Source organism: Malaclemys terrapin, chromosome 2 (assembly GCF_027887155.1).
Source record: "Malaclemys terrapin pileata isolate rMalTer1 chromosome 2, rMalTer1.hap1, whole genome shotgun sequence".
NCBI classification, from domain to species: domain Eukaryota; kingdom Metazoa; phylum Chordata; order Testudines; family Emydidae; genus Malaclemys; species Malaclemys terrapin.
Genome location: NC_071506.1, coordinates 45,931,500 through 45,959,422, shown reverse-complemented (window position 1 = coordinate 45,959,422; position 27,923 = coordinate 45,931,500). Strand labels below are relative to the sequence as shown.

The 27,923-nt window shown below is 45.5% G+C and overlaps 1 protein-coding gene across 5 annotated transcripts in view; it reads right to left on the bottom strand.

The window, feature by feature from the left end:
• The window catches only part of NBN (nibrin), a 72,905-nt gene that overhangs the window by 6,527 nt on the left and 38,455 nt on the right, over positions 1-27,923 (bottom strand). For all 5 annotated transcript variants that reach the window (XM_054018844.1, XM_054018845.1, XM_054018847.1 and 2 more), the window contains 7 exons: positions 22,002-22,137; positions 17,491-17,772; positions 16,453-16,924; positions 13,324-13,395; positions 11,196-11,351; positions 3,648-3,761; positions 1,068-1,117 (listed from right to left, as the gene is read on the bottom strand). In XM_054018844.1, the coding sequence (XP_053874819.1) occupies positions 1,068-1,117; positions 3,648-3,761; positions 11,196-11,351; positions 13,324-13,395; positions 16,453-16,924; positions 17,491-17,772; positions 22,002-22,137 (1,282 nt within the window). The remainder of the gene's footprint in view (positions 1-1,067; positions 1,118-3,647; positions 3,762-11,195; positions 11,352-13,323; positions 13,396-16,452; positions 16,925-17,490; positions 17,773-22,001; positions 22,138-27,923) is intronic.

Sequence of the window (27,923 nt, the reverse complement as noted above, 5' to 3'; positions counted from 1 at the left end):
TAATGTCTCTAAAGAGGGCAGACAGGGGAGGAGGAGTAAAAGTAAAATGAGGATATCAGCAGAAAACTGGTGAAGAGGGTTTATGGAAGAGAAGGTGCTTTACACAGGGTAGATTTACAGACGTACAAGATACAGCAACATAACCATGTCTTGAGCCAGGATAAGAGGTGTCACCTCACTCCTGTGGCATGGGCCCTGCCCCAAACAGGGGGATTCTGTGACCTGTAGTCCAATCAGAAGCCACAGAACCAGGGGAACTGTAGGCTTCTAACAGCATGCTGGATATAAAAAGGTTTGCTTTATTCTGGAGAGAGAGATCAGGAAGATGGCAAGACCTGCTGAGAGTCTCTCTACCAAAAAGGAAACGAGGGAAGCGCAGTACTGATCTTTTCATGGAGAAAGGGCCGAAGCAGCAGCCTGGGCAGAAGCCTGGAAATGAATGGGGCAAAGGCCCATTTAGGATCCCTGTGTGAAAAGGTATGAGCCCCCCTGTGAAAAGTGGAGAGGGTCCCCCCCAGACTCTGATTACAGCACTATAACTCAAGCAATCTGTTTTTATTTTGGACTAGTTTTGTTTATGCTGGAAAGGGGAGTCTCTGGTTCAGCCAGAACAAAACCTTCCAACCAATAGGGAGACAGGCACTGGCAAACTCTGATAGCAGGAAGGAAAGCTGCATCCTCACAAGTAGGAAAGTGACTCTTGATTCAAACTTAATGCCCAGGTTCCTGGAATTAGGGGCTAAAGTGGAGTTTATAGGACGGAGATGACGCAGCAACAATTCTATCTGAAAAGGCTCTAATTACCAACAAGACTAGTCGTTTTGAACATTACATTAAAAGGAGTCATGTATGGCCCAGGAACTGATGAAGTTTAAGGTATAAAGAAAGTTAGGAAAGAGCAGAAGAGGATGCCACGTTCTACTCAGATGTGGTCTCAAGAAAGGAGGCCGCCAATGGAGCATTAGCCATCACGGTTTAATTAGAAAACTGAAATTTGTCCAGAAAATAAGTGAGGTGAGGTATAACATATCAGATCTTTTAAAAGCACTAACAAAAAAATCCCTTACCTAAAGAGATCATCAGCAAGTGATTCCTCTCTTGCATGCCGATTCTGTTCCTGACAAAATAAAGTAAATCTCTTCAATATTGTTCATACTAACACAACAGTCCTGTACTGAGACATCTTGCTGTCAATACGTCACATACAATGCATTTTACAGGAATGTCAGATTATGGTTTTCAATTCTTAAAGTAGACCATAGTTACAGAAACCAATCTGAAAAACGATCAGACACTTGTGGGAATGTCATCACTGTAGTTAGTCTTAGCCCATGCTCTTACATGTTTTTGCCCAAACCACTCTCATCCACACACAAAACCCTCAAGCATGTGCTTATTTGGACTGTGGTTTAGCTCAGGCTAGAACTTGCCTACTTTGCAGTGAAAATGCAGGCAAGATCACTCGTGTGCTGAAAGTCCTACAAAATCCTTTCCCACAATTTCCACCAAAGGACCGAGAAGTTCTCCCACAATTTACTGGAAAAGAATATTAGAGAGTTTCTGCACCAAAAACCCATAGGCTGTGCCCCAGACATTCATGGATGAGAGCAGTAATAATGAGGACACAGTAACAGAGGGACAGCTTTGTTGTGGGAATGCTCATACACAGGCTAGGCTAACTCAAATGCTCAGACCCAGGTGCCAATTACCTGGGCTAACTGCACAGTGTAGCTGTCCTGTGTCAGACAAAAATGAAGGGGACAGAAAAATATTCAGGGCTTTACATTACTTGTCATGACGGAACTTTCAGAAGCAGGAATGTCAGACTAAAACTGCAACAAGCAGAAACCTAATGGTCAAAATTTTGAGTTTTGTCACAATTAGTTTTAAACTCTGAAACTAGTTCAGCGGTGGTGTGAAGGCAGACTCCTTTACTCAGTGTCAAGTAGCTGTAAGTTAACGTAACTTATGCCAAGGAGATGCAAGTTAAAGTAATGGATGATCTACTTTAGTTTACAACTACCTATACCTTCCTGCTACAGGGTTTTTTCATTCAGTGCGATCATCTTTCAGCAACTGAGTCTGCACTGCACCAACTTTGAATTTGAGTAATTAAGTCTATCTAACACAGGTGATGAGTTACAGGGGTGTGTAAGTGGTACGTTGTGAGCCTAAGTTAAAATCTATGCTATCTAAGTGTAACATGTATGCTTTGGTGGTGAAAAGGGAAGGGGCAAAAGGAGCTGCAAATTTCACCATTTCAAACTGTCCTATGAGTTTGATCCCTTGTGTTGCTATAAAATTTTTAAGAGTTGAGCCGGAGAAGTGCTGAACATCCACAACTAAAGACAATACAAGCCGCAGAGCTTTAGCATCTCTCAGGGTTAGGCCAACATGCTGGCATAGTACCTTTTTACGCAAACTATATTCTAAACTTTAAAAAATTTGGGTAGCAGCATACTCTCAAACTGTGGTGTGCTGACCTCTTCTAACCGGAGTTGCTTCTGTCATGGGAGTAAAGCATCTATGGCTGTTTTCAAGAGGGGATACTTTGTTAATTGAAATCCAGGTTATGATTAATTTTAGGGCTTCCAAAGGCTTTTTTAGCTACCTGAGCTGGAGGGTGAGAGGGGAAAAAGGAGTCAGAACCTCTCTGCTCCACTGCTCGTGTCCTTCATAGGTGTGCCTCATATAAATTCAACAATGAGTAAATTTATGGTGGATGCCAAATTAGGATAACAAGCACCCAATATGACAAATTTCAATGTGGCCAGGCGAGATTATGCAGTGCTTTACTGCAAGGTAAAATCTAGCGCTGAAATCAACTGCTAAAATCAGGGAGAGGAAATAACAGCAAATACAGAAGTGGGAATGGAGTAAAAAAACTCAAGAAGTCCCACCTATCACATTTTCTCCTTAATACTGTCTTATTACCTTTCCAATTAACCAAGTAATACTGATACCACAGGAAAGATATGGAACCTGGAGTGCAAGATTGGGATGGGATGTGGCCCGTGAGAGGAGGTTTTTTTAAAGAAGCAGCACACAAAATGAAAAAGTTGAGAACTGCTACAGCAAGATATAAATTACATACAAATGGCAATATGTTCTCTAGTGAAAAACACAACATTCAATCTCCTGATTACAACATGCACATCTCATATATATTTTTCATCTGAATATCAACGGCATTCTAGTCTGTGAGCAGACCATCAGCAGTGCTGCATGAGCACCTTGAACGCTGAGGTCGCTGAGCTTGTTAACATAAAAACTTTCACTGCCACACTCAGAATTCATGCAGGGCTGAGCTTCAATAAAATGTTTATTTTACTCAGTCATTAAAATCACTTTCCCCTAGGTCAGTGCCTTTTCCTTTACAGCAGACTCCTCTGTACTGACAGTATGAAAGATTTAAACATCTTATGTAATATTAATAAACATTTTAATATCAGATTTATCCAAAAGAATCAGTAGAATGTCAGCTTTATCATTGAACCCCTTTTGTTTATTTGGGTCACATCCCTAACACCTTTTTGGATGTGTTAAGTGGCAGATTTGTTCAGCATATAGGCTCAACTTTTAGTACAGAGCTGCCCTGTTCTTGGGAAGGACCGCAGTTGTTTTGTTGCCTGGAAAGAATTCCTTACCTCCATTTCCTGCCTTAACCATTCTTCCAACTGTGAATTCTTTTTGGCATGGTGACCTATCAGATCTGATCCTCCAATAATATGTGGAAGTTGTCCTGCTCCAGGATAAGGTACCTGTTGTACAAGAAATGTTTGTTGTTATAGTGCAGGCTGACAACCGTGCAAAACAAGAGTAGTCACCTCTGGTAAATTTACAGTGGCAGAATACCTTTCATCCAATTTGTCTAACAGTATCTGTGCAATGAATAGTTCTACTTAAATAGCACACCACCTGCAAACCTCCCCCCAAAGAAAGACCTGTGACTAGTTATATTTTTAATCTGTTAAATTAATAAGCTAATATATTTTAAATGCATTTGAAAACAACAGAAAAAGACGGTTACTCACCGTTGTAACTGTTGTTCTTCGAGATGTGTTGCTCATATCCATTCCATTAGGTGTGTGCGCGCCGCGTGCACGATCGTCGGAAGATTTTCTACCCTAGCAACACCGGCGGGTCGGCTGTGGAGCCCCCTAGAGTGGCGCCTTCATGGCGCTGAATATATACCCCAGCCGACCCGGCGCCCCCTCAGTTCCTTCTTGCCGGCTACTCCGACAGTGGGGACGGGGGGCGGGTTTGGAATGGATATGAGCAACACATCTCGAAGAACAACAGTTACAACGGTGAGTAACCGTCTTTTCTTCTTCGAGTGCTTGCTCATATCCATTCCATTAGGTGACTCCCAAGCCCAACTTAGGTGGTGGGGTCGGAGTGAGACATTGCTGTGTGCAAAACCGCTGATCCGAAAGCAGCATCGTCTCTGGACTGCTGCACTAGTGCATAGTGAGCTGTAAATGTGTGGACTGATGACCAAACCGCTGCTCTACAAATGTCCTGTATCGGAACTTGTGCCAGGAAAGCCGTCGAGGAAGCCTGGGCCCTCGTGGAGTGAGCGGTGAGGTGCGGTGCTGAGACACCTGCCAGGTCATAGCAAGTCCGGATGCAAGACGTAATCCAGGAGGATAGGCGTTGTGAGGAGACCGGTGAGCCTTTCATTCGGTCGGCCACTGCAACGAAGAGTTGCGTCGTCTTTCTAAAGTGCTTTGTGCGGTCAATATAGAAGGCCAGGGCCCTTCGTACGTCCAGGGAATGCAAACGTTGATCCTGGCGAGTGGCATGTGGTTTGGGATGAAAGACCGGGAGAAAGATGTCCTGGTTGATATGAAAAGGAGAAACCACCTTAGGGAGAAAGGCAGGATGTGGACGAAGCTGCACTTTATCCTTATGGAAAACTGTATAAGGGGGCTCGGATGTAAGCGCCCTGAGTTCAGAAACGCGCCTTGCTGAGGTGATGGCTACAAGGAAGGCTGTCTTCCAGGATAGGTACAAAAGTGAACAGGTGGCCAGTGGCTCGAATGGAGGACCTGTGAGCTTGGAGAGAACCAGGTTGAGATCCCACGTCTGAACGGGCTGACGTTGTTGTGGGTACATCCGGTCTAAGCCCTTGAGGAATCTAACGACCATCGGGTTAGAGAATACCGAGGACGCGAGTTCCCCTGGGTGAAAGGCCGATATAGCGGCCAGGTGAACTCTAATTGAAGATATCGCCAACCCCTGCTGTTTTAGGGAGAGGAGATATTCCAAAATGAGAGGAATGGGTGCCTGCAACGGGGACATGGCTCGTTGTTCGCACCAACAGGAGAACCGCTTCCACTTGGCCAGGTACGTGGTCCGTGTTGAGGGCTTCCTACTGCTCAGCAGAATCTGTTGGACAGAGTGCGAGCACTGCTGCTCTGCCTGGGTGAACCATGGAGCAGCCACGCCGTGAGGTGGAGTGATTGCAGGTCGGGGTGACGCAGGCGGCCGTGGTCCTGAGAGATGAGATCCGGGCATAATGGAAGCGGGATCGGTGTCTGAACCGAGAGCTCCAACAGCGTGGTGTACCAATGTTGTCTCGGCCACGCTGGGGCGATCAGAATCACCTGTGCCTGGTCTCTGCGCAATTTGAGCAGTACCTTGTGGACCAGAGGAAACGGAGGAAAGGCATAAAACAGGTGGTCTTTCCAGGGAAGGAGAAACGCATCCGAGAGGGAGCCCGGAGCTCGACCTTGCAGGGAGCAGAACACGTGGCACTTCCTGTTGTCTCGAGATGCAAACAGGTCTATCTGGGGAAACCCCCACTTCTGGAAAACGGAATGTATGATGTCCGGACGGATAGACCACTCGTGTGTTTGAAAGGACCTGCTGAGTCGGTCCGCCAGAATGTTCTGGACTCCAGGGAGGAACGATGCCGTGAGATGGATTGAGTGGGCGATGCAGAAGTCCCACAGGCGAATGGCCTCTTGGCATAGAATTGACGAACGTGCTCCTCCTTGCTTGTTGATGTAAAACATGGCCGTGGTGTTGTCGATGAGAACTAACACACAGCGGCCACGTAGGAGATTGAGAAATGCCTGGCACGCCAGGCGCACCGCCATCAGTTCCCGAACATTGATGTGCAGGGCTATCTGGGGTACAGTCCACAGGCCCTGGGTATGGTGTTCGTTGAGATGGGCGCCCCAACCCAGGGATGAAGCGTCTGTGACCAGGTGCAGAGAGGGTTGTGGGGCGTGAAATGGCATCCCCTCGCAAACCACCTTGTGGTCTAGCCACCATGTGAGGGAGGTCAGGACCGAGTTCGGGACCGTGACCACCATGTTCAGGCTGTCCCGATTTGGTCGATATATTGACGACACCCAGGTCTGGAGTGGGCGAAGCCGAAGTCTGGCATGCCTGGTTACGTACGTGCAGGAAGCCATGTGACCCAGCAGGGTAAGGCACGACCTCACCGTGGTACTTGGGAAGGCCTTGAGTCCTTGAATGAGGCTCGTGATGGTGCCAAATCGGTTGTCTGGCAGGATGGCTTGTGCACGTCTGGAGTCTAGAACTGCGCCGATGAATTCTATTCTCTGGGTAGGTTCTAGAGTGGATTTGTCCTTGTTGAGTAGGATACCCAACTTGTTGAATGTGTGCACTATTATGAGGACGTGAGCTTGAACTTGCTCCTTGGTGCGACCGCGTACCAGCCAGTCGTCTAGGTACGGGAACACCTGTATCCCTTGCCGACGAAGGTACGCTGCCACGACAGCCATACATTTCGTGAACACCCTTGGGGCCGAGGATAGGCCGAAGGGAAGGACTGCAAAATGGTAGTGCACCATGTTTACCACGAATCGCAGGAAGCGTCTGTGAGGCGGGTAAATTGCAATGTGAACGTATGCGTCTTTCATGTCGAGGGCGGCGAACCAGTCTCCAGGATCGAGGGAAGGGATAATGGCCCCCAAAGAGACCATGCGGAACTTCAACTTTACTACGAATTTGTTGAGTCCGCGCAAGTCCAAGATAGGTCGCAGACCTCCTTTGGACTTGGGAATGAGGAAGTAACGGGAATAGAATCCCCTGCCCCTTAACTCCACTGGAACCTCCTCTATGGCCCCCATAGCAAGGAGCGTGGAAACTTCCTGTATAAGAAGTTGCTCGTGAGAAGGGTCCCTGAAGAGGGACGGGGAAGGGGGGGAGGAGGGGGGAATTGAAGAAAACTGGATAGCATATCCCCTGTACACCGTGCGAAGGACCCAACGGTCCGAGGTTATAAGGGACCAGGCATGGTGGAAATGGGAAAGGCGATCCCGAAAGGATGGGGCTGGATCCTGGGGGATGACTGGGGCGCCGTCCTCGACCGCACCTTCAAAAGTTCTGCCTGGGGCCTGAAGGTGGTCTAGGTGGCCCCTGGTTCTGACCAGGTTGAGGGCCGGTCCACCTTCTTCTACCACCTCGCCCTCGCCTCCGGGCCGAGTCCTGTCTCTGACGAGGCGGGGGGGGTAGAAGCGCTGAGGCTGCGGTCTAAATGGCCTGCGCTGAGGGCCCACAACATGCATCCCCAAGGAACGCATGATCGTCCTGGAGTCCTTGAGGCTCTGCAGGCGAGAGTCCGTCTTTTCTGAAAACAACCCTTGACCTTCGAAGGGTAGATCCTGCAGGGTTTGCTGCAGTTCCTGAGGCAGACCCGAGACCTGGAGCCAGGAGATCCTCCGCATAGCGATACCTGAGGCCAGGGTTCTCGCAGCAGAGTCCGCTATGTCTAAGGAGGCCTGTAAGGAGGTCCGAGCCACCTTCTTACCCTCCTCTATCAGGGCTCCAAACTCCTCCCTGGACTCTTGGGGAACCAACTCCTTGAACTTCCCCATAGAGTTCCAGGAGTTAAAGCTATAGCGGCTCAAGAGCGCCTGCTGGTTAGCCGCTCTAAGTTGCAGCCCTCCGGCTGAGTAAACTTTACGGCCGAATAAATCGAGGCGCTTAGCCTCCTTTGATTTGGGCGCTGCGGCCTGCTGACCGTGGCGCTCCCTTGCGTTAACTGATGCCACCACCAATGAACACGGCTGGGGGTGGGTATACAAGTACCCGTAGTCTTTAGACGGGACAAAGTATTTCCTTTCCACCCCTCTCGCTGTGGGTGGGATAGAGGCAGGAGTCTGCCATATCGTAGAAGCATTGGCCTGTATCGTGCGGATCAGGGGTAACGCCACCCTCGATGGGGCATCCGCTCCGAGGATATTCACGATCGGGTCGTGCACCTCCACTATCTCCTCCGCCTGCAGGTCCATATTACGGGCCATCCTACGCAGAAGATCCTGGTGAGCCCGAAGATCTATTGGAGGTGGACCTGTGCACGATGTGCCCGCCACTGCCTCATCCGGAGAAGAAGAGGAAGATGCCTCCGGTGGCACAGGATCCAAGGGCTGGTCCTGGTCTCCCTGTTCCTGGGCCGGAGCATCACCTGCGCCTGGGTCCAGGGCGTCAGGTGGTGCGGACACAGAAGCCTCCATGCCCCCTGGCGGAGGCCGAGAAATGGTGGACTCCGGGGCTCTTCTGACGGAGTGACCGGAGCGAGAGGTCGAAGCAATTGGAGCCCCTTGCGCCTGATGGTACGCCCACGGGGTCCAAAACGACCAGTGAGATGGGCCATGAGAATGGTCCTCTGTCGTGTCCTGCCAATGGCCCAAGTCCTGTTCCTCGGCTTGCCCCTGAGGGGGGTATGCCGATCTCGAGAGGTCCTCCGAGGAGCGAGACACCGATCTCGATGGCCACGGCGGTGCCGCGAGCGTCGAGACGATCCCCGTGGGCTGCGGTGCCGCACGGTGCCGGTCCGGAGATGATCTATCTCTACGCGGTGCCGGCGATCGGTGCCGGGACCGCGACCGGTGCCGATGACCTCGTCGGTGCCGGGAGTCGGATCTGGACCTCGACGAGGACCTGGAGTATGCCCGGTGCCGGGAGCGGCCTCTCGACGTTGAGCGTCGACCGTAGCGGTGCCGAGAACTACGTCTCGACGTTGATCGGTGCCGACGATCATATCGGTGCCGAGACGTAGAGCGGTGCCGCGAAGAAGATCTTGGCCGCGAGTACGACCGGTGCCGAGGTGATATTCGGCGCCGGGACTGCGAGCGGCGTGGGGACCTGCTTCGGGACCTGGATCGGTGCCGAGGTTCCAGCCCTTGGGATGGAGGGCGCATCAAGGCAGGTTTCCCCCTCGACTGGACCGGGCGAGTCAACGGTGCCGACGGTGCCGGTGGTTGGGGCGGTACCGGCTCCGTGAGAGCTATTAAGTCTCTCGCCGCCGCGAAGGTCTCTGGAGTCGACGGGAGGCACTGTATCACCGCCGGCCTCGGTGGAGACGTTATCTGCACCGGACTCAACGGTCTCGGCGCCGGAGTCGACGGTGCTGGAGGCACCTGTTTCCGGTGCTCCACCGGCGGACGCGGCTCTACCCCCGGCACTGGGGGAGCCGGCGACTTCGGCACGGAGGTCCCCGTCTTATGGGCTTTTTTATGCCCTGGGGATAATGACCGGCGCCGAGGCACTTGCTGTGCTTGCGGTGCCGACGAGGTCCGGTGCCGGGGAGGCTTGTCCGACGCCACTCGCGTGGTCGTCGTAGCCGGTGCCGCCGGGGCACTGCGCACCGAGGCGCTAGGTGCCGGGGCCTGGCTTGTAGATGGAGCGTCCGGACTAAGTGCCGCCTCCATCAGGAGTTGCCGGAGCCGAAAGTCCCGCTCCTTCTTGGTCCTTGGTCTGAAGGCCTTACAGATCTTGCACTTATCTGTTTGATGGGACTCTCCCAGGCACTTCAGACAGGAGTCGTGCGGGTCGCTCGTGGGCATAGGCTTAGCGCAGGAGGCGCACTGCTTGAAGCCGGGAGCGTTGGGCATGAGCCCGGCCCCGCGGCCGGGGGAGAAAGGGGGAGACGACCCCCTTAATCCCCTGAACTACAATAACAACTAAAACAACTTTAAAACTATTTAACTATAACACTAGAACTAGAACTATAACTATAACTGCGAATGATCTAACTAAGCTAGGGAGAGTGGAGAACAGCTAAGCAGCGCTCCACAGTTCCAACGACCATCAGGGGCGGTAAGAAGGAACTGAGGGGGCGCCGGGTCGGCTGGGGTATATATTCAGCGCCATGAAGGCGCCACTCTAGGGGGCTCCACAGCCGACCCGCCGGTGTTGCTAGGGTAGAAAATCTTCCGACGATCGTGCACGCGGCGCGCACACACCTAATGGAATGGATATGAGCAAGCACTCGAAGAAGAACTGATATTTTAAGTTTCTAATCCAGTCTGATGTAGAGAAGAACTTGTAATGCAGAACGGAAAGGATGATACATTCAAAGATATTGCATGTTCTATTAAACAATTTTAAAATGCTACTTGGAACTATGGTAGGTACAATATTTTCATACAAATGTGATTTTCAAGATGACCATGTCCATTTAAAGGCATTTACATTTTTTACTTAAATGTAGTGTATTGCATATCTTAGATTACACTGCACTTTCTCTTTAAATTCTGGGCTGAAGCTATATTCCTACAATGAACACAAAGTTTTGTAAAAGTCACTCTCAGAACCCAGTTGATCTTAGTTTTATAAGACATGCATTTTAGTAGTATGTTTAGAAATCCAAATTTTCGTAGTCAAAACGTAAAACTTCAAGCCAATATATGTTCTCAATAGGTTATCTGAAAGTGACACAGGAAGCCCAAGAGGAGATACAACCTGAAGTTATAATACTGTTCAAGATCACAGTATCATTTAATGAGTCAGTTTGAGTAAGAACTGCACAAGCCTCCAAAAAGAACACAGGTCTCTAGGTAATCATCTGGTGGGAGCAGAGACGACCCGTGCCTGCTGATGGGGGGAGGATGCAGGTGAGGGCATGCTCAGTCCATGTGAGCATGCTCAGTACAAGGCAAGGAGCAAATCTGGGGGACACGTGACTCCGCATGCCCCACCATGGGTTGCCTGTGGGTGGGAGGTGACCTTCTCTGGTATCTGTCTGATAAATTAATACAAAAATAGCCACCGTATTTTGCTCTTTACCACAATGGTGACAGTAAGTTAATAAAATATAAGTGGAAGTAGAATCTCTAAGAATGCCTTTCATCTAATAACATTTCTATTGTATTAGCAGCACTTACATAGCTATTTCAAACAGTGCCATCTTGTGGCAGTTTAAAATATGCACTCACCTTTTTGAATTTCTTAAAGTTGCTCAGTTGCTTATAATTGATTTGTGCAGCAACAAGACTATTTGGCCTTGGATGGCTAACAACCAGTGATCTAAATTCAGTCAACAAGAGTCTGCTGGGCAGATTGCTGGAGACATCTTGAAGTCCGTCAGTGTTCTTGTGAGAGGAAAAAGGGGAAAGGAGAACTTCAAGTTGTTCAGTAAACTAAGAGCCTATTTTTAAGAGATCAGAGAATGTACCCTTGACGGGTTAGAAATGGAAGGCAGATATTAGCTCAGAACATAACAGTCTAGATAAGGCTTAAAATTTAAAACTAGATTTCTAGTAAACTAAGGCTAAACTTAAGTGTTACCCCCCACTCTGAGGAAACTCGGACCCAGGTGGTTCCTCCCCCTTGCCATGTGGCTTTGGGGGAAAAACTGCAGGGAGGAATGAGATTTGGACTTGGGTCTACACTGCCGCTGGAGATGCAATTCTCAGCTCAGGTAGATGTACAAGCACTAGCTTTGATCAAGCTAGCATGCTAAAAATAGCAGTGTAATCACTGCAGTGTGAACAACATCGTGAGCTCGGACCAGTGGTGTGCAAACTGTGGGGCACGCCCAGAGGAACATTTGGGGGGCAAGTGGCGATGCCACTATTATTGACACAGTGCCAGCTCCGTGCAGTAGGGCCTGGGCCAGCCCCCATGGGGAGAAGGGGAGAGAGCGCCACCTCCACCCCGACTCACCTCACTGGGCCACCCAGCCTGTGGATCAGTGTGCCACTACAATTTCCACCCCCAGCAGGCTCCGTGCCCAGCTCTGGCTCCGCCCCCCAGAGACCATCACATGTGGTTTCCCCCACCCTGAAAAAACAGAGGAGGGTGGGGCAGAGGAGAAGGTATTGGCCCTGCCCTAGCAGTGAAAGACTGGCTGGAAGGAAGAATAAGCCCGGTGCAGAGGAGGCCTTGGCTGTGCAGTAGTGTGTGTGCGTGTGTGAGTGTTTGGAAACAACGAACAGATTCCTTTAATGGTAAGGGGGTGGGTGCGACTGGAAAAGTTTGCAGACCACTGGACTAGTCGACTGAGTACATACTTGGTGTCTCAGAGGGGACTGTATGCCGGCGCTTAGCTCGTGATGCTGTCTGCACCACCATGGCTACCCTGATATTTTTAGCAAACCAGCTTGATCACAGCTATCGTGTGTACATCTACCCGAGCTGGAAATTACATCTCCAGCTGCAGTGTCGATGTACCCAGAGACTCCAGCCCATAGGAGCAGCTGCAGAAGCAGCCAAATCAGGGACCTTTGGACATTCAAACAACTTTCTACGGTTCTGACTGGACTTTCTCTGCCCTGTGCTGATTGGCTGTTTGCTTCAACCCTCTCCCCCTCATGATCTCTTCACGTCATCTTCACTCCACACCTACTCTCTTAACTTCTTCTCCCCTGCCCTGTCCTCCACACACACCCTTTCTTTCAGTGCCCCTTCTTCCTTCATTTTCCCTCTAATTAGCTGATCTTCCAACCTCTCAAAATTATGGAACCAATATGACATTTGCTGCCATCATATTTTTACTTTGCTTGTGTGTTATACCCCTTCACCCACCCTGTGTCTGTCTGGGCTATTCAGATTATAAACTCTTTGGGACAGGAATTCTACTACTATTTGTACAGCACCTAGCACAAGGAGGGCCTATTCTTGGCATAGGACTACCATAATAAACACGGTTAATAATAATATTTTGGTTAAGGGTATGATTTATTCTACTGTAATAATTTTATGCCACTGAAAGCCCTATTATTGACACAGTTACACCAATATAAAAGATGACTTCTACTGGTGTATTTATCTCCCTTCCCTTATGGTAATAATCTACATGGGATAAGCACTTTTATACCAATGTAACTGCATCCACATAAGAGAAGTTGGTGGTGTACCTGTACGTCTTTGACTATATACTGATATAGTTAAAGCGGTACAACTTTTATGTTTAAATAAGCCCTCATTCATCAAACCCTCCTATGTCCACTGCACACATATGAACTTAGTTTTAAAAGCAAAAAACTGTGATACATTTCCTTCACATTTCTGAGTATTAACTAATGCTAGGTACTGCTTACATTTATTTGACTAGTTTCTTACCAAAACTGATGATTCTTGCTTAATCTCAATTTTCTTCTTTGAAGTTGGAACAGTGCCAAGTTCATTTTCCTGCTGTTTGACCAAACAATTTTAAAGAGCAATCATTGTAAATGTAAATTATGACTGCATATTTACAAAAAACCCTAAAATACCCTGGACATATACTTTAGCAATGCATTGTTCTAATAAAACCACTGTCCCTGGTTTGTTCAGATTATCTTTTTTAGTATAAGAAAACAAGTGTTTTTCCTTAAGAATTCATAATTCCTAAAATCATACCAGTAAGGATTATGAAAATCACTAAATTTTCAGGTATGAATCAAACTCTGAGTTTTCTATTTTAAAGTATATCCCAGAGTTGGTCAGGAAATAACTAAATGTAAGTGTCAATTTGGGAGCAATCGCGATTAGGATCAAGGCTAGTCTCCTCACAGCCTGTAGTTAAAGAAGGGAAAGCATAATACTACACATCACAATTTTGCTCAATAGCTAATAACTTCTCTAAGGCTTTTCTATTTCTGCTATAAAGGTGTATTGAGGTCACAAATGATGTTTGTTATGAAAAAAATCAGGTGGGGAAGGTGCTAGTATCAACTCAACGTTTCCTAAAGTGTTTACTTGCAGTGGCCCAAGTGGTCAGATTAGATTAAAATTTTGCCTTTTATAAAAAGTCCCCGTCATTTTTGGCTCAATACCAAACGTTCTTTCACACCAGAAAACTAAAGCCTTGTCTACACTTTTACCTCAGCCACATGACCAGAATCTCAGTACAAATCAGACTTTGCACCCTCAGATTCCAGAAAGTGTCCAAAAACACGTATCTGACCTCTGAAAAGGGACACAAATTAAAAAAGGATTCCAGGCCACAGTTATCAGGCAAGAACTTGTCTACCACATGAAGAATTAAGCTTATAATAAATTCTTTAGTCACTATGTCTAAAGAAACTTTAGAAGTGCTCTCGTTCAGGTGAATGTTATCAGCTTCCTTTATTTCAACAAACAAGTAATTTTCGGTGCTGACCTTCCATAATATAGGTGAAGTGGGGGGATTCTTTTCTGTATAATGTGGAGAGTTATTTGACGCAAATAAAAAATTCCATTATTATTATTACAGCACTTAGGCCATGTCTACACACCAGTGTAGATCATTTTCCCCACCAGTGTAGATTAAGCTTCAGCAACTTGTGGTGTTTTTACCACTATGTCAATTAAACCTAATCCTTGCTCCCTTACCACCGCCACATACACACACTTGTCCCCTATGCTTTTAATAATATCCTTCTCCCAAGCATCTTCTCTTGTCCTCCTCCAAGTAACTTATTTTTAATTAGACCAAACATCCAGTGCCTTCTATTCTTCCTCTAGGACTTTACTTCAATCTCAAATTTAAAAGAGTCAGTAATCACAAGCTCATAACCATACAATCAATCACATGAGCCCTTATTTGTTATAACCCTTATTCCTCCATTTGCCTGCTGCCATCACTCACATTGTCTAACTTTGATTATACACTCTTTGGGGTAAGAACTAGGGTGACAAGATTCCCAATATTACGAGCTGTCTTGTATATGCAACTATATTTCCTCCTCCTTCGCCCAGCGGAAAAAAAAGTGTCATGATTTTTCCCACTTGCTATCTGGTCACCCAAGTAAGAACAGTTTTACATTTCTACAAGTTTTATATAAATTTATGGTGCTATATAAATGTTAAATAAGAACATTTAAAACTCTTGTTTCTTTCTGCAATCTGAAGATAAAAAAAGTTGTGTAACCTGTGTGTCCAATATCTGTTGTTTAGCTAAAGGTCACAGCATGCTAATCTGGGACTAGTTTTGTTGCCACATTCTTGGCTTTTCCAAGTGCCATGCTTTCAAAACTTCAGAATGTACCTCTAGAAAAGGAGTTTTCATTGGCGAGCAACATTAGTTAATTTACTATTGTGCATACAAGTGTCTGATTTAATGTGGCAGCCCAACAAAGACTGATATATGGAGTCAGCATACAGAAGAGCATGTTTGGGGGGCAAAAATGGGATAGTGCTTTACTTAGGAAAGAATCTCTGTGACAAACAGAGGCATATTTCCAAAGGGGGGAAAAGAGAAAAAAGTCACAAGAGCTGTTTACATTCAACCAAAATGTTTCAGATACTCATCACTTACAGTGATTTTCATAAACCCATAAGGTTTGCTAAAATATTTAAGCTGCAATATACTTATACTTTAAGAAAAATAGTGAAGAAATTAACCACATATCAGATCAGACATCTGTCTATGCAGCTTAGTGTCTCTGTTTCACATATGGGGCGTAGCTATTTGAGAGCTATTAGGTGAGAATGCTAAGAATACATAATGATCTGACAATATATCATTTTGCTGACACCCAACACACAGTTACAGAAATTCTTTGGCTGGAAAGGAACTTGACACAGTTTCTCCTGGGAATTCAGGAGCATAACAGTTAACAATAACTGCACACTGTACTAAAAAACTTCTGTTCAGGACAGGAAAAGGATTGGCTGTTCTGCTTACAAAGGCTGTATTTTTTTAACAAGAGCAAATTGACAACTTCAGAAAGAAAGTATGAAGTGTAAATAACTGATGCCGGTTTAAAGTTACAAAGTGCCTCCATCTGGGGAAATAAACTCTAAAAACACTACAGGATAGTGACTTCTGGAGAGCAAGGAAGTCTATACACCTCTACCCCGATATAACGCGACCCGATATAACATGAATTCGGATATAATGCGGTAAAGCAGTGCTCTGGGGGGCGGGGAGGGGGCTGCGCACTCTGGCGGATCAAAGCAAGTTCGATATAACGCGGTTTCACCTATGACGCGGTAAGATTTTTTGGCTCCCGAGGACAGCATTATATTGGGGTAGAGGTGTATTTTAACTCATTCATCACAATGTTTACATAAAAGCCCCAGACTATACCTACTGCTCATTTATAACGGCATGAGAGCTAATACAATGCATTCAAACTGCTCAAAGCTGGTATCTGTTCTTAAGCTGCATTTGTCTCTGTGCTAACAGTCTAATCTTGCAAGATGCTGCTGCACAGGCTCCTCCAATGATGCTGTAACTTGCAGGATCAGGTCCATAACAAGTGATTAATAAAGAACATTACTTACCAATATCCTATTGGCTTCTTCTTGAATTACATTTTCTTCTTCAATCCTTTTCCCCTTCGTTTCCAAACGTCTTTTTTTCTGCATATTGGTTCCATGCTCCTCACCACAATCCCCCATTTCAGCTTCCCAATCCAGCTCTTTGCTCCCAAACACAAGCTCTAGTGTAGCTGCATCCTCAACTAAATCACCTAACTCTTTTCTCTTCTTTGATGCAGGCTTTTCACTGGAAACATTTTTAGTAACAGTTTTATCTTTCTCTGATTTGCTACTTTCTATTGCAAGCTTTAGGCTTGTATCTACAGGCAAAAGGTTTGTTTTCAGATCCAAGGTAAATTGTTCCTTTTGAGTCTGTTCCACTTTACTTTTCCACATCAAGGAAGTTGTGGGTTGGGTTTGACTGGAAAGATGAGATGATTTTTCCTCCATCTTTGCCAGTTTAGGTACAGATGTTTCTCCCTCTTCAATCCTTTCCCTTAGCCAGAAAGAAACAAAGAATTTTTCAACATGATAATCTCAGTAAATGAACAACACACAATGACTGAATATGAATCCAAAAATCCACAAGTGATGATTTTCTTCATTTTGATTTTGTAATGTTGCTTACGCGTTTAGAGTACTTGGTTGTGTGCACTGTGCTTAGCTATATGTTGGGTATCCATGGGAGTTTGTTACAGAGATGAACCACCTGTATGAACATTGCATAATACAAGTGGGAGTTAAGGCAATCTTTATTTATATGCCTCAACTGACGATTTTCTGCATTTTTCATGATTGTGTTGGGATTTGAATCTGAGCAACCTTAGCATACACTTTTCTGTTTGGGGAAACAGATACCTAGAAAGGGCCAGTTTAAAATAAAAAATGAATAGAGGAATTCAATTTCTTAGTAAGGTAGTAAAATCTACATTGGGAATAAAATGTATGCCCCTTGAACTAAAACAAATTACTTTCTAAAACAAAAATAGCACCATCTGACAATATGAAAAATGCCTCCCCCCACACCCAAAAAAAAAAAAAAAAGAATTTCCGTGAACATACCTTTTCTTTGGAGCTGCCTGGAAGTAATGTTTAATGGAGTTAGACTCTTGCTGTGAAGCTCTCTCTCTATTTCTATTAACTCCTAAAATTTTAGAGGGTGAGAGGGGTTGACTTTTTTGGTCAACCACAAGCGTTCTATGCATCCTGGGTAATACCGTCCCTGTATTTACACTGCCACTAGTGCTGGGAGTCTCCTTTACACTGGTTATATTCTGTGAATACATTTTGTCTCTTCGATCCATTTTGGGAGTTTTCTCTGTCTTCTCTCCGCTTATCTCCATACTACACAAAAGGGAGGAAAAAATACTAAGTAAAAATACAGGCAATCATTGTAGAAACAGCATACACATTACAGAGCACCACAGTAATGCAGCTGTACCTGTGGTATACAAAGAACACTTATGGAAGCTATATAAATTAATATTAATACCTGCTATGAATAGATGATCTAGATAATTATGAAATTGCTTTAGAATTCTGAACATTAAACAGAAAAGAATCCCCCCACTTCACCTATATTATGGAAGGTCAGCACCGATAATCCTTCATGTGGGAACGAATGACACGAATGACACGGCTAGGTTCTCGTTAGAGAGGATCAGGGGAGATTATGCCAGGCTGGGGAAGACGCTCAAGGAGATAGAGGCTCAGATTATCTTTAGTGGGATTCTGCCCGTTCCGAGGGAAGGGCAGCAAAGGGCTGATAGGATTGTGAGAATAAATAGTTGGCTAAGGGAGTGGTGCTATAAGGAGGGCTTTGGGATGTATGGCCACTGGGAGGCTTTCGAGGACAGACACCTGTTCTCGCGGGATGGGCTTCACCTGAGTAGGGAAGGAAATAGACTTCTGGGAGGGAGGCTGGCTCATCTAATCAAAAGAGCTTTAAACTAGGAAGTTTGGGGAGATGGTTGGGAGATGCACAGTTAATCTCCACGCCAGATTCCAGTATGGAAAAGGTGAGTAAAAGGAGAGGAGACATAGCCGGGGAGATGAGATTGGACATAGGAAGGACAGGGGGGACGGACACAAGGAGGCCCGCAACATATAGTGCTGCTAATGGGAGACGGGCTAAACGACATACATTAGGGTGTTTATACACCAATGCCAGAAGCCTAGGTAACAAAATGGAGGAATTGGAGCTCTTGGTCCAGGAACTGAAACCGGATATCGTAGGAATAACGGAAACATGGTGGAATGGCAGTCACGACTGGAACACAGGTATGGAGGGGTATGCGCTGTTTAGGAAAGACCGGAACAAGGGTAAAGGTGGGGGGGTGGCCTTGTATGTCAATAGTGAAATAAACTGTAAAGAAATAATAGTGGATGGATTAGATAACACAGAGTCTGTCTGGGCAATACTCACACTGGGTAATAGGACTACTAGAGCCTCTCCGGGGATAGTGCTTGGAGTGTGCTATAGACCGCCGGGATCGACCCAGGATATGGATAAGGAACTATTTAATGTGTTTAGAGAAGTAATTACTAACAGAAACTGTGTAATTATGGGGGACTTTAACTTCCCGGATATAGATTGGGGAACAAACGCTAGTAGCAATAACAGGGCTCAGATGTTCCTAGAAGTGCTTGCTGATCAATTCCTCCATCAAGTGGTAACTGAACTGACGAGGGGGGAGGCCATTTTAGATTTGATTCTAGCAAGTAGTGAGGACCTTGTTGAGGAAGTGGTAGTAGGGGACAATTTGGGCTCCAGTGATCATGAGCTAATTCGGTTTAAAATACATGGAAGGAGTAACAGAATTAAATCAAAGACTAGGGTTTATAATTTTAAAAAGGCCAATTTTAACAAACTAAGGGGACTGGTAAGGGAAGTGGATTGGGCAAACGTATTAATGGATTTAAAAGCAGAAGAAGCCTGGGATTACTTTAAGTCAAAGATGCATGAGCTGTCGGAGGCCTGTATTCCAAAAAAGGGAAAAAGATTACTAAGCAAGAGATTTAGACTGAGCTGGATGAGCGACCGACTCAAAGGGGCGATTAGGGAAAAACAGAAAGCGTTTAAAGAGTGGAAGAGGGGAGGGATCAGTAAGGAAATGTACCTAAGTGAAGTCAGAGAATGTAGAGATAGAGTGAGAAAGGCCAAAGGCCGTGTAGAGTTGGACCTAGCGAGGGGAATTAAAAGCAATAGTAAGAGGTTTTACAGCCACATAAATAGGAAGAAAGCAAAGAAAGAAGAAGTGGGACCGCTGAAGTCTATTGCCGGAGAGGAGATTAAAGACAATCTAGGCATGGCGCAATATCTTAATGAATATTTTGCATCGGTGTTTAATGAGGCCAATGAAGGTATTAGGGATACTAGCACCACTATAGAGGGGCACTCGGGATGGGGGATTACCGTATCCGAGGTAGAAACAAAACTTGAACGCCTTAATGGGGCTAAGTCGGGAGGACCAGACGATCTACATCCGAGAATATTGAAGGAATTGGCGCGGGAAATAGCAGGCCCGTTAGCGATAATATTTAATGAATCTGTAAACTCGGGGGTGGTCCCGTTAGACTGGAGAATAGCTAATGTGGTTCCTATTTTCAAGAAAGGGAAAAAAAGTGATCCGGGTAACTACAGGCCTGTTAGTCTAACATCTGTAGTGTGCAAGGTGTTAGAGAAAATTCTGAAAGAGAAACTAGTGGAGGACCTGGAGGGTAGTAGCAATTGCGATAAATTACAACATGGTTTTACGAAGGGCAGATCGTGCCAAACGAATCTGATCTCCTTCTTTGAGAAAGTAACGGATTTATTAGATAAGGGAAATGCGGTGGACCTAACATACCTGGATTTCAGTAAAGCGTTTGATACTGTACCCCATGAGGAATTATTGGTTAAACTGAAAAACATGGGGATCGATATGAAAATCCAGAAGTGGATAAGGAATTGGTTACTGGGGAGAATGCAGCGGGTTGTATTAAAGGGTGAACTGTCAGGTTGGAGGGAGGTTACTAGTGGAGTGCCTCAAGGTTCGGTTTTGGGACCCATTTTATTTAATCTATTTATAACTGACCTCGGAACCGATTGCAGGAGTGGGCTGATAAAATTTGCGGATGATACGAAGGTGGGAGGCGTTGTAAATTCGGAGGAGGACAGGGATATCCTGCAGGGAGACTTGAATGAGCTTGTGAATTGGAGTATCAGAAATAAGATGAAATTTAATAGTGAAAAGTGTAAGGTGATGCATTTGGGGATGACTAATAACAATTTTAGTTACAAGATGGGGACGCATTGGTTAGAAGTTACGGAAGAGGAGAAGGACCTAGGGGTTCTTGTAGACCGCAGGATGACTATGAGTCGACAATGTGACGTGGCGGTGAAAAAAGCCAATGCTGTCTTGGGATGCATTAGGCGAGGTATATCTAGTAGGGATAAGGAGGTCCTGCTTCCGTTGTACAAGGCGCTGGTGAGACCTCATTTGGAGTACTGTGTGCAGTTCTGGTCTCCCATGTTTAAAAAAGATGAACTCAAACTGGAACGGGTGCAGAGAAGGGCCACTAGGATGATCAGAGGAATGGAAAAGCTGTCGTACGAAAGGAGACTAGAGGAGCTTGGGTTGTTTAGTCTGACAAAGCGAAGGCTGAGAGGGGATATGATTGCTATCTTTAAATATATTAGAGGGATTAATACAAGGGAGGGAGAAGAATTATTCCAGCTTAGTACTAACGTGGATACCAGAACGAATGGATATAAACTGGCTGTGGGGAAGTTCAAACTTGAAATTAGACGAAGGTTTCTGACCGTCAGAGGGGTGAAATATTGGAACGGCCTACCGAGGGAAACGGTGGGGGCGACGGACCTGTCTGGTTTTAAGATAAAGTTAGATAAGTTTATGGAGGGAATGGTTTAATGGTAAACCATAGTAGTCAAGGAAAGCCAAGCAATGGTGGGTAAATAGTATAATGGCTAACGGGGTCGGGCTGGAGACTCTTGCCTATATGCTCGGGGTCTTACTGATCGCCACATTTGGGGTCGGGAAGGAATTTTCCTCCAGGGCAGATTGGCTGAGCCTCTGGAGGTTTTTCGCCTTCCTCCGCAGCATGGGGCAGGGATCTCTAGCAGGAGGGTCTCTGCCGATTGAAGTCACTAAAAACAGGATTGGGGACTTCAACAGCAGAGTCCAGGGAAGGGGTAGGGGCGGTTTTATGGCCTGCAGCATGCAGGGGGTCAGACCAGATGATCATAATGGTCCCTTCTGACCTTAAAGTCTATGAGTCTATGAGTCTATGGTTAAAAGAGCCAATCAGATCTGCTGCATCACCAATTGCATCTTCTAGTGTCAAACCTGATGCCCCATCTGGCTTTCTTGCTGTACCCTATCACTTCAAGGCAGAAGTTGGACCACTGTGGATAGCGACCACAGTTTACTTTTGCAAGTTAGGGAGTGCCGCATCAAATGCTGAGCCCCACTGACTATGGCGAGTCTATAACTGTCTCAAATTTCCTCTGACATGGTAATAGCCTTATTTATAGACATCAACTTAGGAAACTATTTCAAGGTGTACTTTACCATGGTTCTTCTGGTTCTGTGTCAGCTACATATGCTCTATCACTTGTAGTAACAAGCATCATGGACTCATCTACAGTTGAACTCTGAGAAAGGGTTGGATGCAGAATAGCTGATCCTGGACTAACTGGCTGTTTAGCTGCAAGTTGAACATATGGAACAATTAAAAAGTTAGCATTCTTCCTGTGGCTCTGTGTATGTATAAGCCATTATTACAGTACTATTATTGTTAACTGATTTTAATTATAAATCCACATAGATTCAATAGTTAACATACAACTCCAGGCAGTGTGCTGCTTGCCTGGAGCTAGAATTCAGGATGTGACGGAGTATCTGCGGAGACTGATCAAGCCCTCGGACTGCTACCCCTTCCTACTTCTCCTCGTGGGCACCAATGATACTGCCAAAAATGACCTTCAGCAGGTCACTGCAGACAACGTGGCTCTGGGAAGAAGGTTAAAGGAGTTTGAGGCACAAGTCGTCCATCCTCCCTGATGAAGGAAAAGGCCCAGGTAGGGACCATCGAATTGTGGAAGAAAATGCGCGGTTACTCAGGTGGTATCGGAGAGAGTACTTTGGATTCTTTGACCATGTGATGTTGTTCCAGGAAGAAGGAGTGCTAGGAAGAGATGGGATCCACCTAACAAAGGAAGGGAAGAGCATCTTCACAGGCAGGCTTGCTAACCTAGTGAGGAGGGCTTTACACTAGGTTCACCAGGGGATGGTGACCTAAGCCCAGAGATAAGTGGGGAAGTGGGATACCAGGAGGAAACACAAGGAGGAAGGTGCAACAGGATAGGTCTCCTGATTCACACTGAGAAAGTAGAACAATCGACTAGATATCTTAGGTGCCTATACATGAACGCAAGAAACCTGGGAAACAAGCAGGAAGAATTGGAAGTCCTGCACAGTCAAGGAAATATGATGTGATAGGAATAACAGCAACTTAGTGGTGTAACTCAGATGACTGGAACACTGTCATGGATGAGTATAAAATGTTCAGGAAGGATAGGTGGGGGAAAAAAGGTGGAGGAGTTGCACTGTATGTAAGAGCTCAGTATGATTGCTCAGAGCTCCAGTATGAAACTGGAGAAAAGCCTGTTGAGAGTCTTTGGGTTAAATTTAGAAGCGAGAGCAACAAGGGTAATGTCGTGGTGGGCATCTGCTATAGACCACCAGACCAGGAGGATGAGGTAGACGAGGCTTTCTTCGGACAACTAACAGAAGTTTCCAGATCACAGGCCCTGGTTTTCATGGGGGACTTCAATCACCCTGACATCTGCTGGGAGAGCAATACAGCAGTGCACAGACAATCCAGGAAGTTTTTGGAGAGTGTTGGGGACAATTTCCTGGTACAAGTGCTGGAGAAACCATGTAGGGGCCATGCTCCTCTTGACCTGCTGCTCACAAACAGGGAAGAATTGGTAGGGGAAGTAGAAGTGGGTGGCAACCTGGGCAGCAGTGACCATGAGATGGTCGAGTTCAGGATCTTGACAAAAGGAAGAAAGGAGAGCAGCAGAATACAAACCCAGGACTTCAGAAAAGCAGACTGACTCCTGCAGGGAACTGATGGGCAGGATCTCCCGGGAGGCTAATATGAGGGGGGGAAAGGAGTCCAGGAGAGCTGGCTGTATTTTAAAGAAGGCTTATTGCGGGTGCAGAAACAAACCATCCTGATGTGCAGAAAGAATAGCAAATATGGCAGGCAACCAGCTTGGTTTAACAGAGAAATCTTTGGTGAGCTTAAACACAAAAAGGTAGCTTACAAGAAGTGGAAACTTGGACAGATGACTAGGGAGGAGTACAAAAATATTGCTTGAGCATGCAGAGGTGTAATCAGGAAGGGCAAAGCACAATTGGAGTTGCAGCTAGCAAGGGATGTGAAGAGTAACAAAAAGGGTTTCTACAGGTATGTTAGCAACAAGAAGGTGGTCAGGGAAAGTGTGGGAACCTTACTGAATGGGGGAGGCAAACTAGTGACAGATGATGTGGAAAAAGCCTAAGTCCTAAATGCTTTTTTGCCTTGGTCTTCACAGACAATATCAGCTCCCAGACTGCTGAGAGGAGGTGAGAACCCCTCAGTGGTGAAAAAACAGGTTAAGGACTATCTAGAAAAGCTGGACATGCACAAGTCCATGGGTCCAGATCTAATGCATCCGAGGGTGCTGAGGGAGTTGGCTGATGTGATTGCAGAGCCATTGCCATTATCTTTGAAAACTCATGGTGATCGGGGGAGGTCCCGGACGATTGGAAAAAGGCAAATATAGTACCCATCTTTCAAAAAGGGAAGGAGAATCTGGGGAACTATAGACTGCTCAGCCTCGCCTCACCTCAGTCCCTGGAAAAATCATGGAGTAGGTCCTCAAGGAATCCATTCTGAGGCACTTGGAGGTGAGGAAGGTGATCAGGAACAGTCAACCAGGATTCACCAAGGGCAAGTCATGCCTGACCAACCTGATTGCCTTCTATGATAAGATAACTGGCTCTGTGGATATGGGGAAAGTGGTGGATGTGATATATCTTGACTTTAGCAAAGCTTTTGATACAATCTCCAACAGTATTCCTGCTAGCAAGTTAAAAAAGTATGGATTGGATGAATGGACTATCAGGTGGATGGAAAGCTGGCTAGATCGTCGGACTCAACAGGTAGTGATCAATGGCTCGATGTCTAGTTGGCAGTCGGTATCAAGAGGAGTTTCCCAGGGGCCGGTCCTGGGGCTGGTTTTGTTCAACATCTTCATTAATGATCTGGATGATGGGATAGATTGCACCCTCAGCAAGCTTGCGGATGACACTAAGCTTGGGGGGAGAGGAAGATACACTGGAGGGTAGGGATAGGGTCCAGAGGGACCTAGACAAATTGGAGGATTGGGCCAAAAGAAATCTGATGAGGTTCAACAAGGACAAGTGCAGAGTCCTGCACTTAGGATGGAAGAATCCCATGCACTGCTATAGGCTGGGGACCAACTGGCTAAGCGGCTGTTCTGCAGAAAAGGACCTGGGGATTACAGTGCACGAGAAGCTGGATATGAGTCAACAGTGTGCGCTTGTTGCCAAGAAGATTAATGGCATATTGGGCTACATTAATAGGAGCACTGCCAGCAGATCGAGGGAAGTGATTATTTCCCTCTATTTTGTACTGGTGAGGCCACATCTGGAGTATTGCATCCAGTTTTGGGCCCCCCACTACAGAAAGGATGTGGACAAATTGGAGAGAGTCCAGCGGAGAGCAATGAAAATGATTAGGGGGCTGGGGCACATGAATTGCGAGGAGAGGCTGAGGGAACCGGGCTTATTTAGTCTGCAGAAGAGAAGAGTGAGGGGGGATTTGATAGCAGCCTTCAACTACCTGAAGAGGGGTTCCAAAAAGGATGGAGCTAGGCTGTTCTCAGTGCTGGCAGATGACAGAACAAGGAGCAATGGTCTCAAGTTGCAGTGGGGGAGGTCTAGGTTGTATATTAGGAAAAACTATTTCACTGAGTGAAAGCACTGGAATGGGTTACCTAGAAAGGTGGTGGAATCTCATCCTTCGAGGTTTTTAAGGCCTGGCTGACAAAGTCCTGGCTGGGATGATTTAGTTGGGGTTGTTCCTGCTTTGAGCAGGGGATTTGACTATGTGACCTCCTAAGGTCTCTTCCAACCCTAATCTTCTATGATTCAATGAACTTCAAGAATCAAATCCTAGGACTCTTTCTTGGTCAAAAATACCACTGAAATGAAAGTCAATGAAAGTTTTGTTTGAGTAATGATGGACTGTAGGATTCTGGTCCACAGTATTCTCATCAGTATAATAAATACTTTAATATTAAACTGTCATTGGTATAGCACAAGACCCAGCCATACATATCATAAAACACAACATTCAAAAAACAAGAAATCTAAACTGATTATGTGGTAGTTATTTTTTCAGGTTATGTATGGCCCCTCAAGATTACTACTATTTAATTTGCATCTAAAGTGCAAGAAGGGATCCTATGACGGAATACACCGGCTAAAGGAAAAGTTTATTCCTGACCCCGTTGGTCAATGATTGACTTACGCCATGAAGCAGGACGGTTTATATACCTTATGCATTTTTATTCTAACGTAAATGTGGTTGTTTACATTATCCGTATAAATATTAAATCCTTTTTGGAATCCTACTAATTGTTTGCCATTAATGGCAATAAGTGCTGCAAGCTAGGAAATTATTTCCTTTATTCAGTTTTAAATTTTTTGCTTCTCATTTTGATCAGATGTCCCTTTATTGTTTCGTGTGAGACAATAATAAGGAGCACCCAGTATACATAGTGAATCTCATTTGTTACTTCACTCTATCATGTCCTCAATTAATCACCTCTTCACTGAATGAAACAGTATTAATCTTTATAATCTTTTCACATATGCAGTCTTCCAAGTCTCTAAATCATTTTTATAGGGAGCATAAGCTTTCGTGGGTAAGAACCTCACTGCTTCAGATGCAAGTGCCTTGCCTTGCAAGATGCCTTGCATCTGAAGAAGTGAGGTTCTTACCCATGAAAGCTTATGCTCCCTATACTTCTGTTAGTCTTAAAAGTGCCACAGGACCCTCTGTTACCTTTTACAGATTCAGACTAACACGGCTACCCCTCTGATTCTAAATCATTTTTGTTGCCCACATCTGGCCCCCTTCCATTTCTGCTGTACCTTTTTTCTGATAAGATAACCAGAAGTGAACACAGTACTCAAAGTGGGAGTATATCTTCAATGTTATATAATGGTATTATATTTTCAGTATTTTTTCTTCTATAGCCTCTTTTTGTGTGTGTGTGTGGAGGGGGGGAGGAGGTGGAAGGTAGAATGGGGATTTGCTGCCATTGCACACTGAGCTGTCTATAATCATGCGCAGATCTCTTTAGTGAGTGCTTACACTTTAATTGTTTTGCTTTGCACTGCTGCGAAAGACAAGTTGACTCATGCTTACTTATAGTACTTGGTAGTAAATGTTTGGGTAAGACAGTTTTTAGTGACCTTTGAACTTTGGAATTGCTTCCTCCATTAGATTTTAAGTGTGATGACCTTCATGGCCTGGAACAAAGTCCATTTAGTCAAGCATTTGCCTGAAGGGATGAAGACCGTCTCTCTCTCTCTCTCTCTACTTATATAATTGACTGTGGGACAAGTCTCATTAGGTTTTTTTTAATACTAGTCAACTTATTTTGTATTGTTTTTAATATAATTTATGCACGCATGTCCAGAGACAGGTGGTGGTGGTTTTTAAAGAAACATCATCATCAACCATCAAATCCTATTGGGCTGTGCCAGTTTTGTGTGCCCCACTTTCCCTCATGAACTTCCTGTTTCGTCGTCAAGGAATATTTGTTTGTTTGTTTGCTTTTTCCAAAACTAGCTTATTTCTTTAAACTGTCTTTTGTGCATTTTTCAACACATGTAAGAATCAACAAGCCTCATCAGGAGGGGTTACTGGTGCACTATGTGATGCAAGGCACGTGGGATGAAATCTTTGGCCCCACTGAAGCAAATGACAGAAATCACACTGATTTCAGTGCGGATAGGATTTTACCCTCACCCTTCAGCCTCGTTGCCTGAATGCACTCAAAACATACACCAGTGACCCAGAAATACCTACCATTTTAGGACTTATTGTTTAATTCAAAAACTACATAGACTAGCATGTAATTTAAACCTGTAAATATAGCTTAGGTTATTAATATAATACAAAACACATACTATTTTAATCCCTTAAACCACGTCCCAAACTTGATGCCCTGCCCCCCACCCCTCCCAAAAAAACAAACGTTTGGAAAACAGGAAAAACCTATGATCGGTTCGCATAGATTTAGATTCTTACTGCATTAGTGAAAACAATGCAATATACTAGAGTATAAATTGGTTCAAAAAATAATTAGGTAAATTCATGGAGGATAGGTCCCTCAATGGCTATTA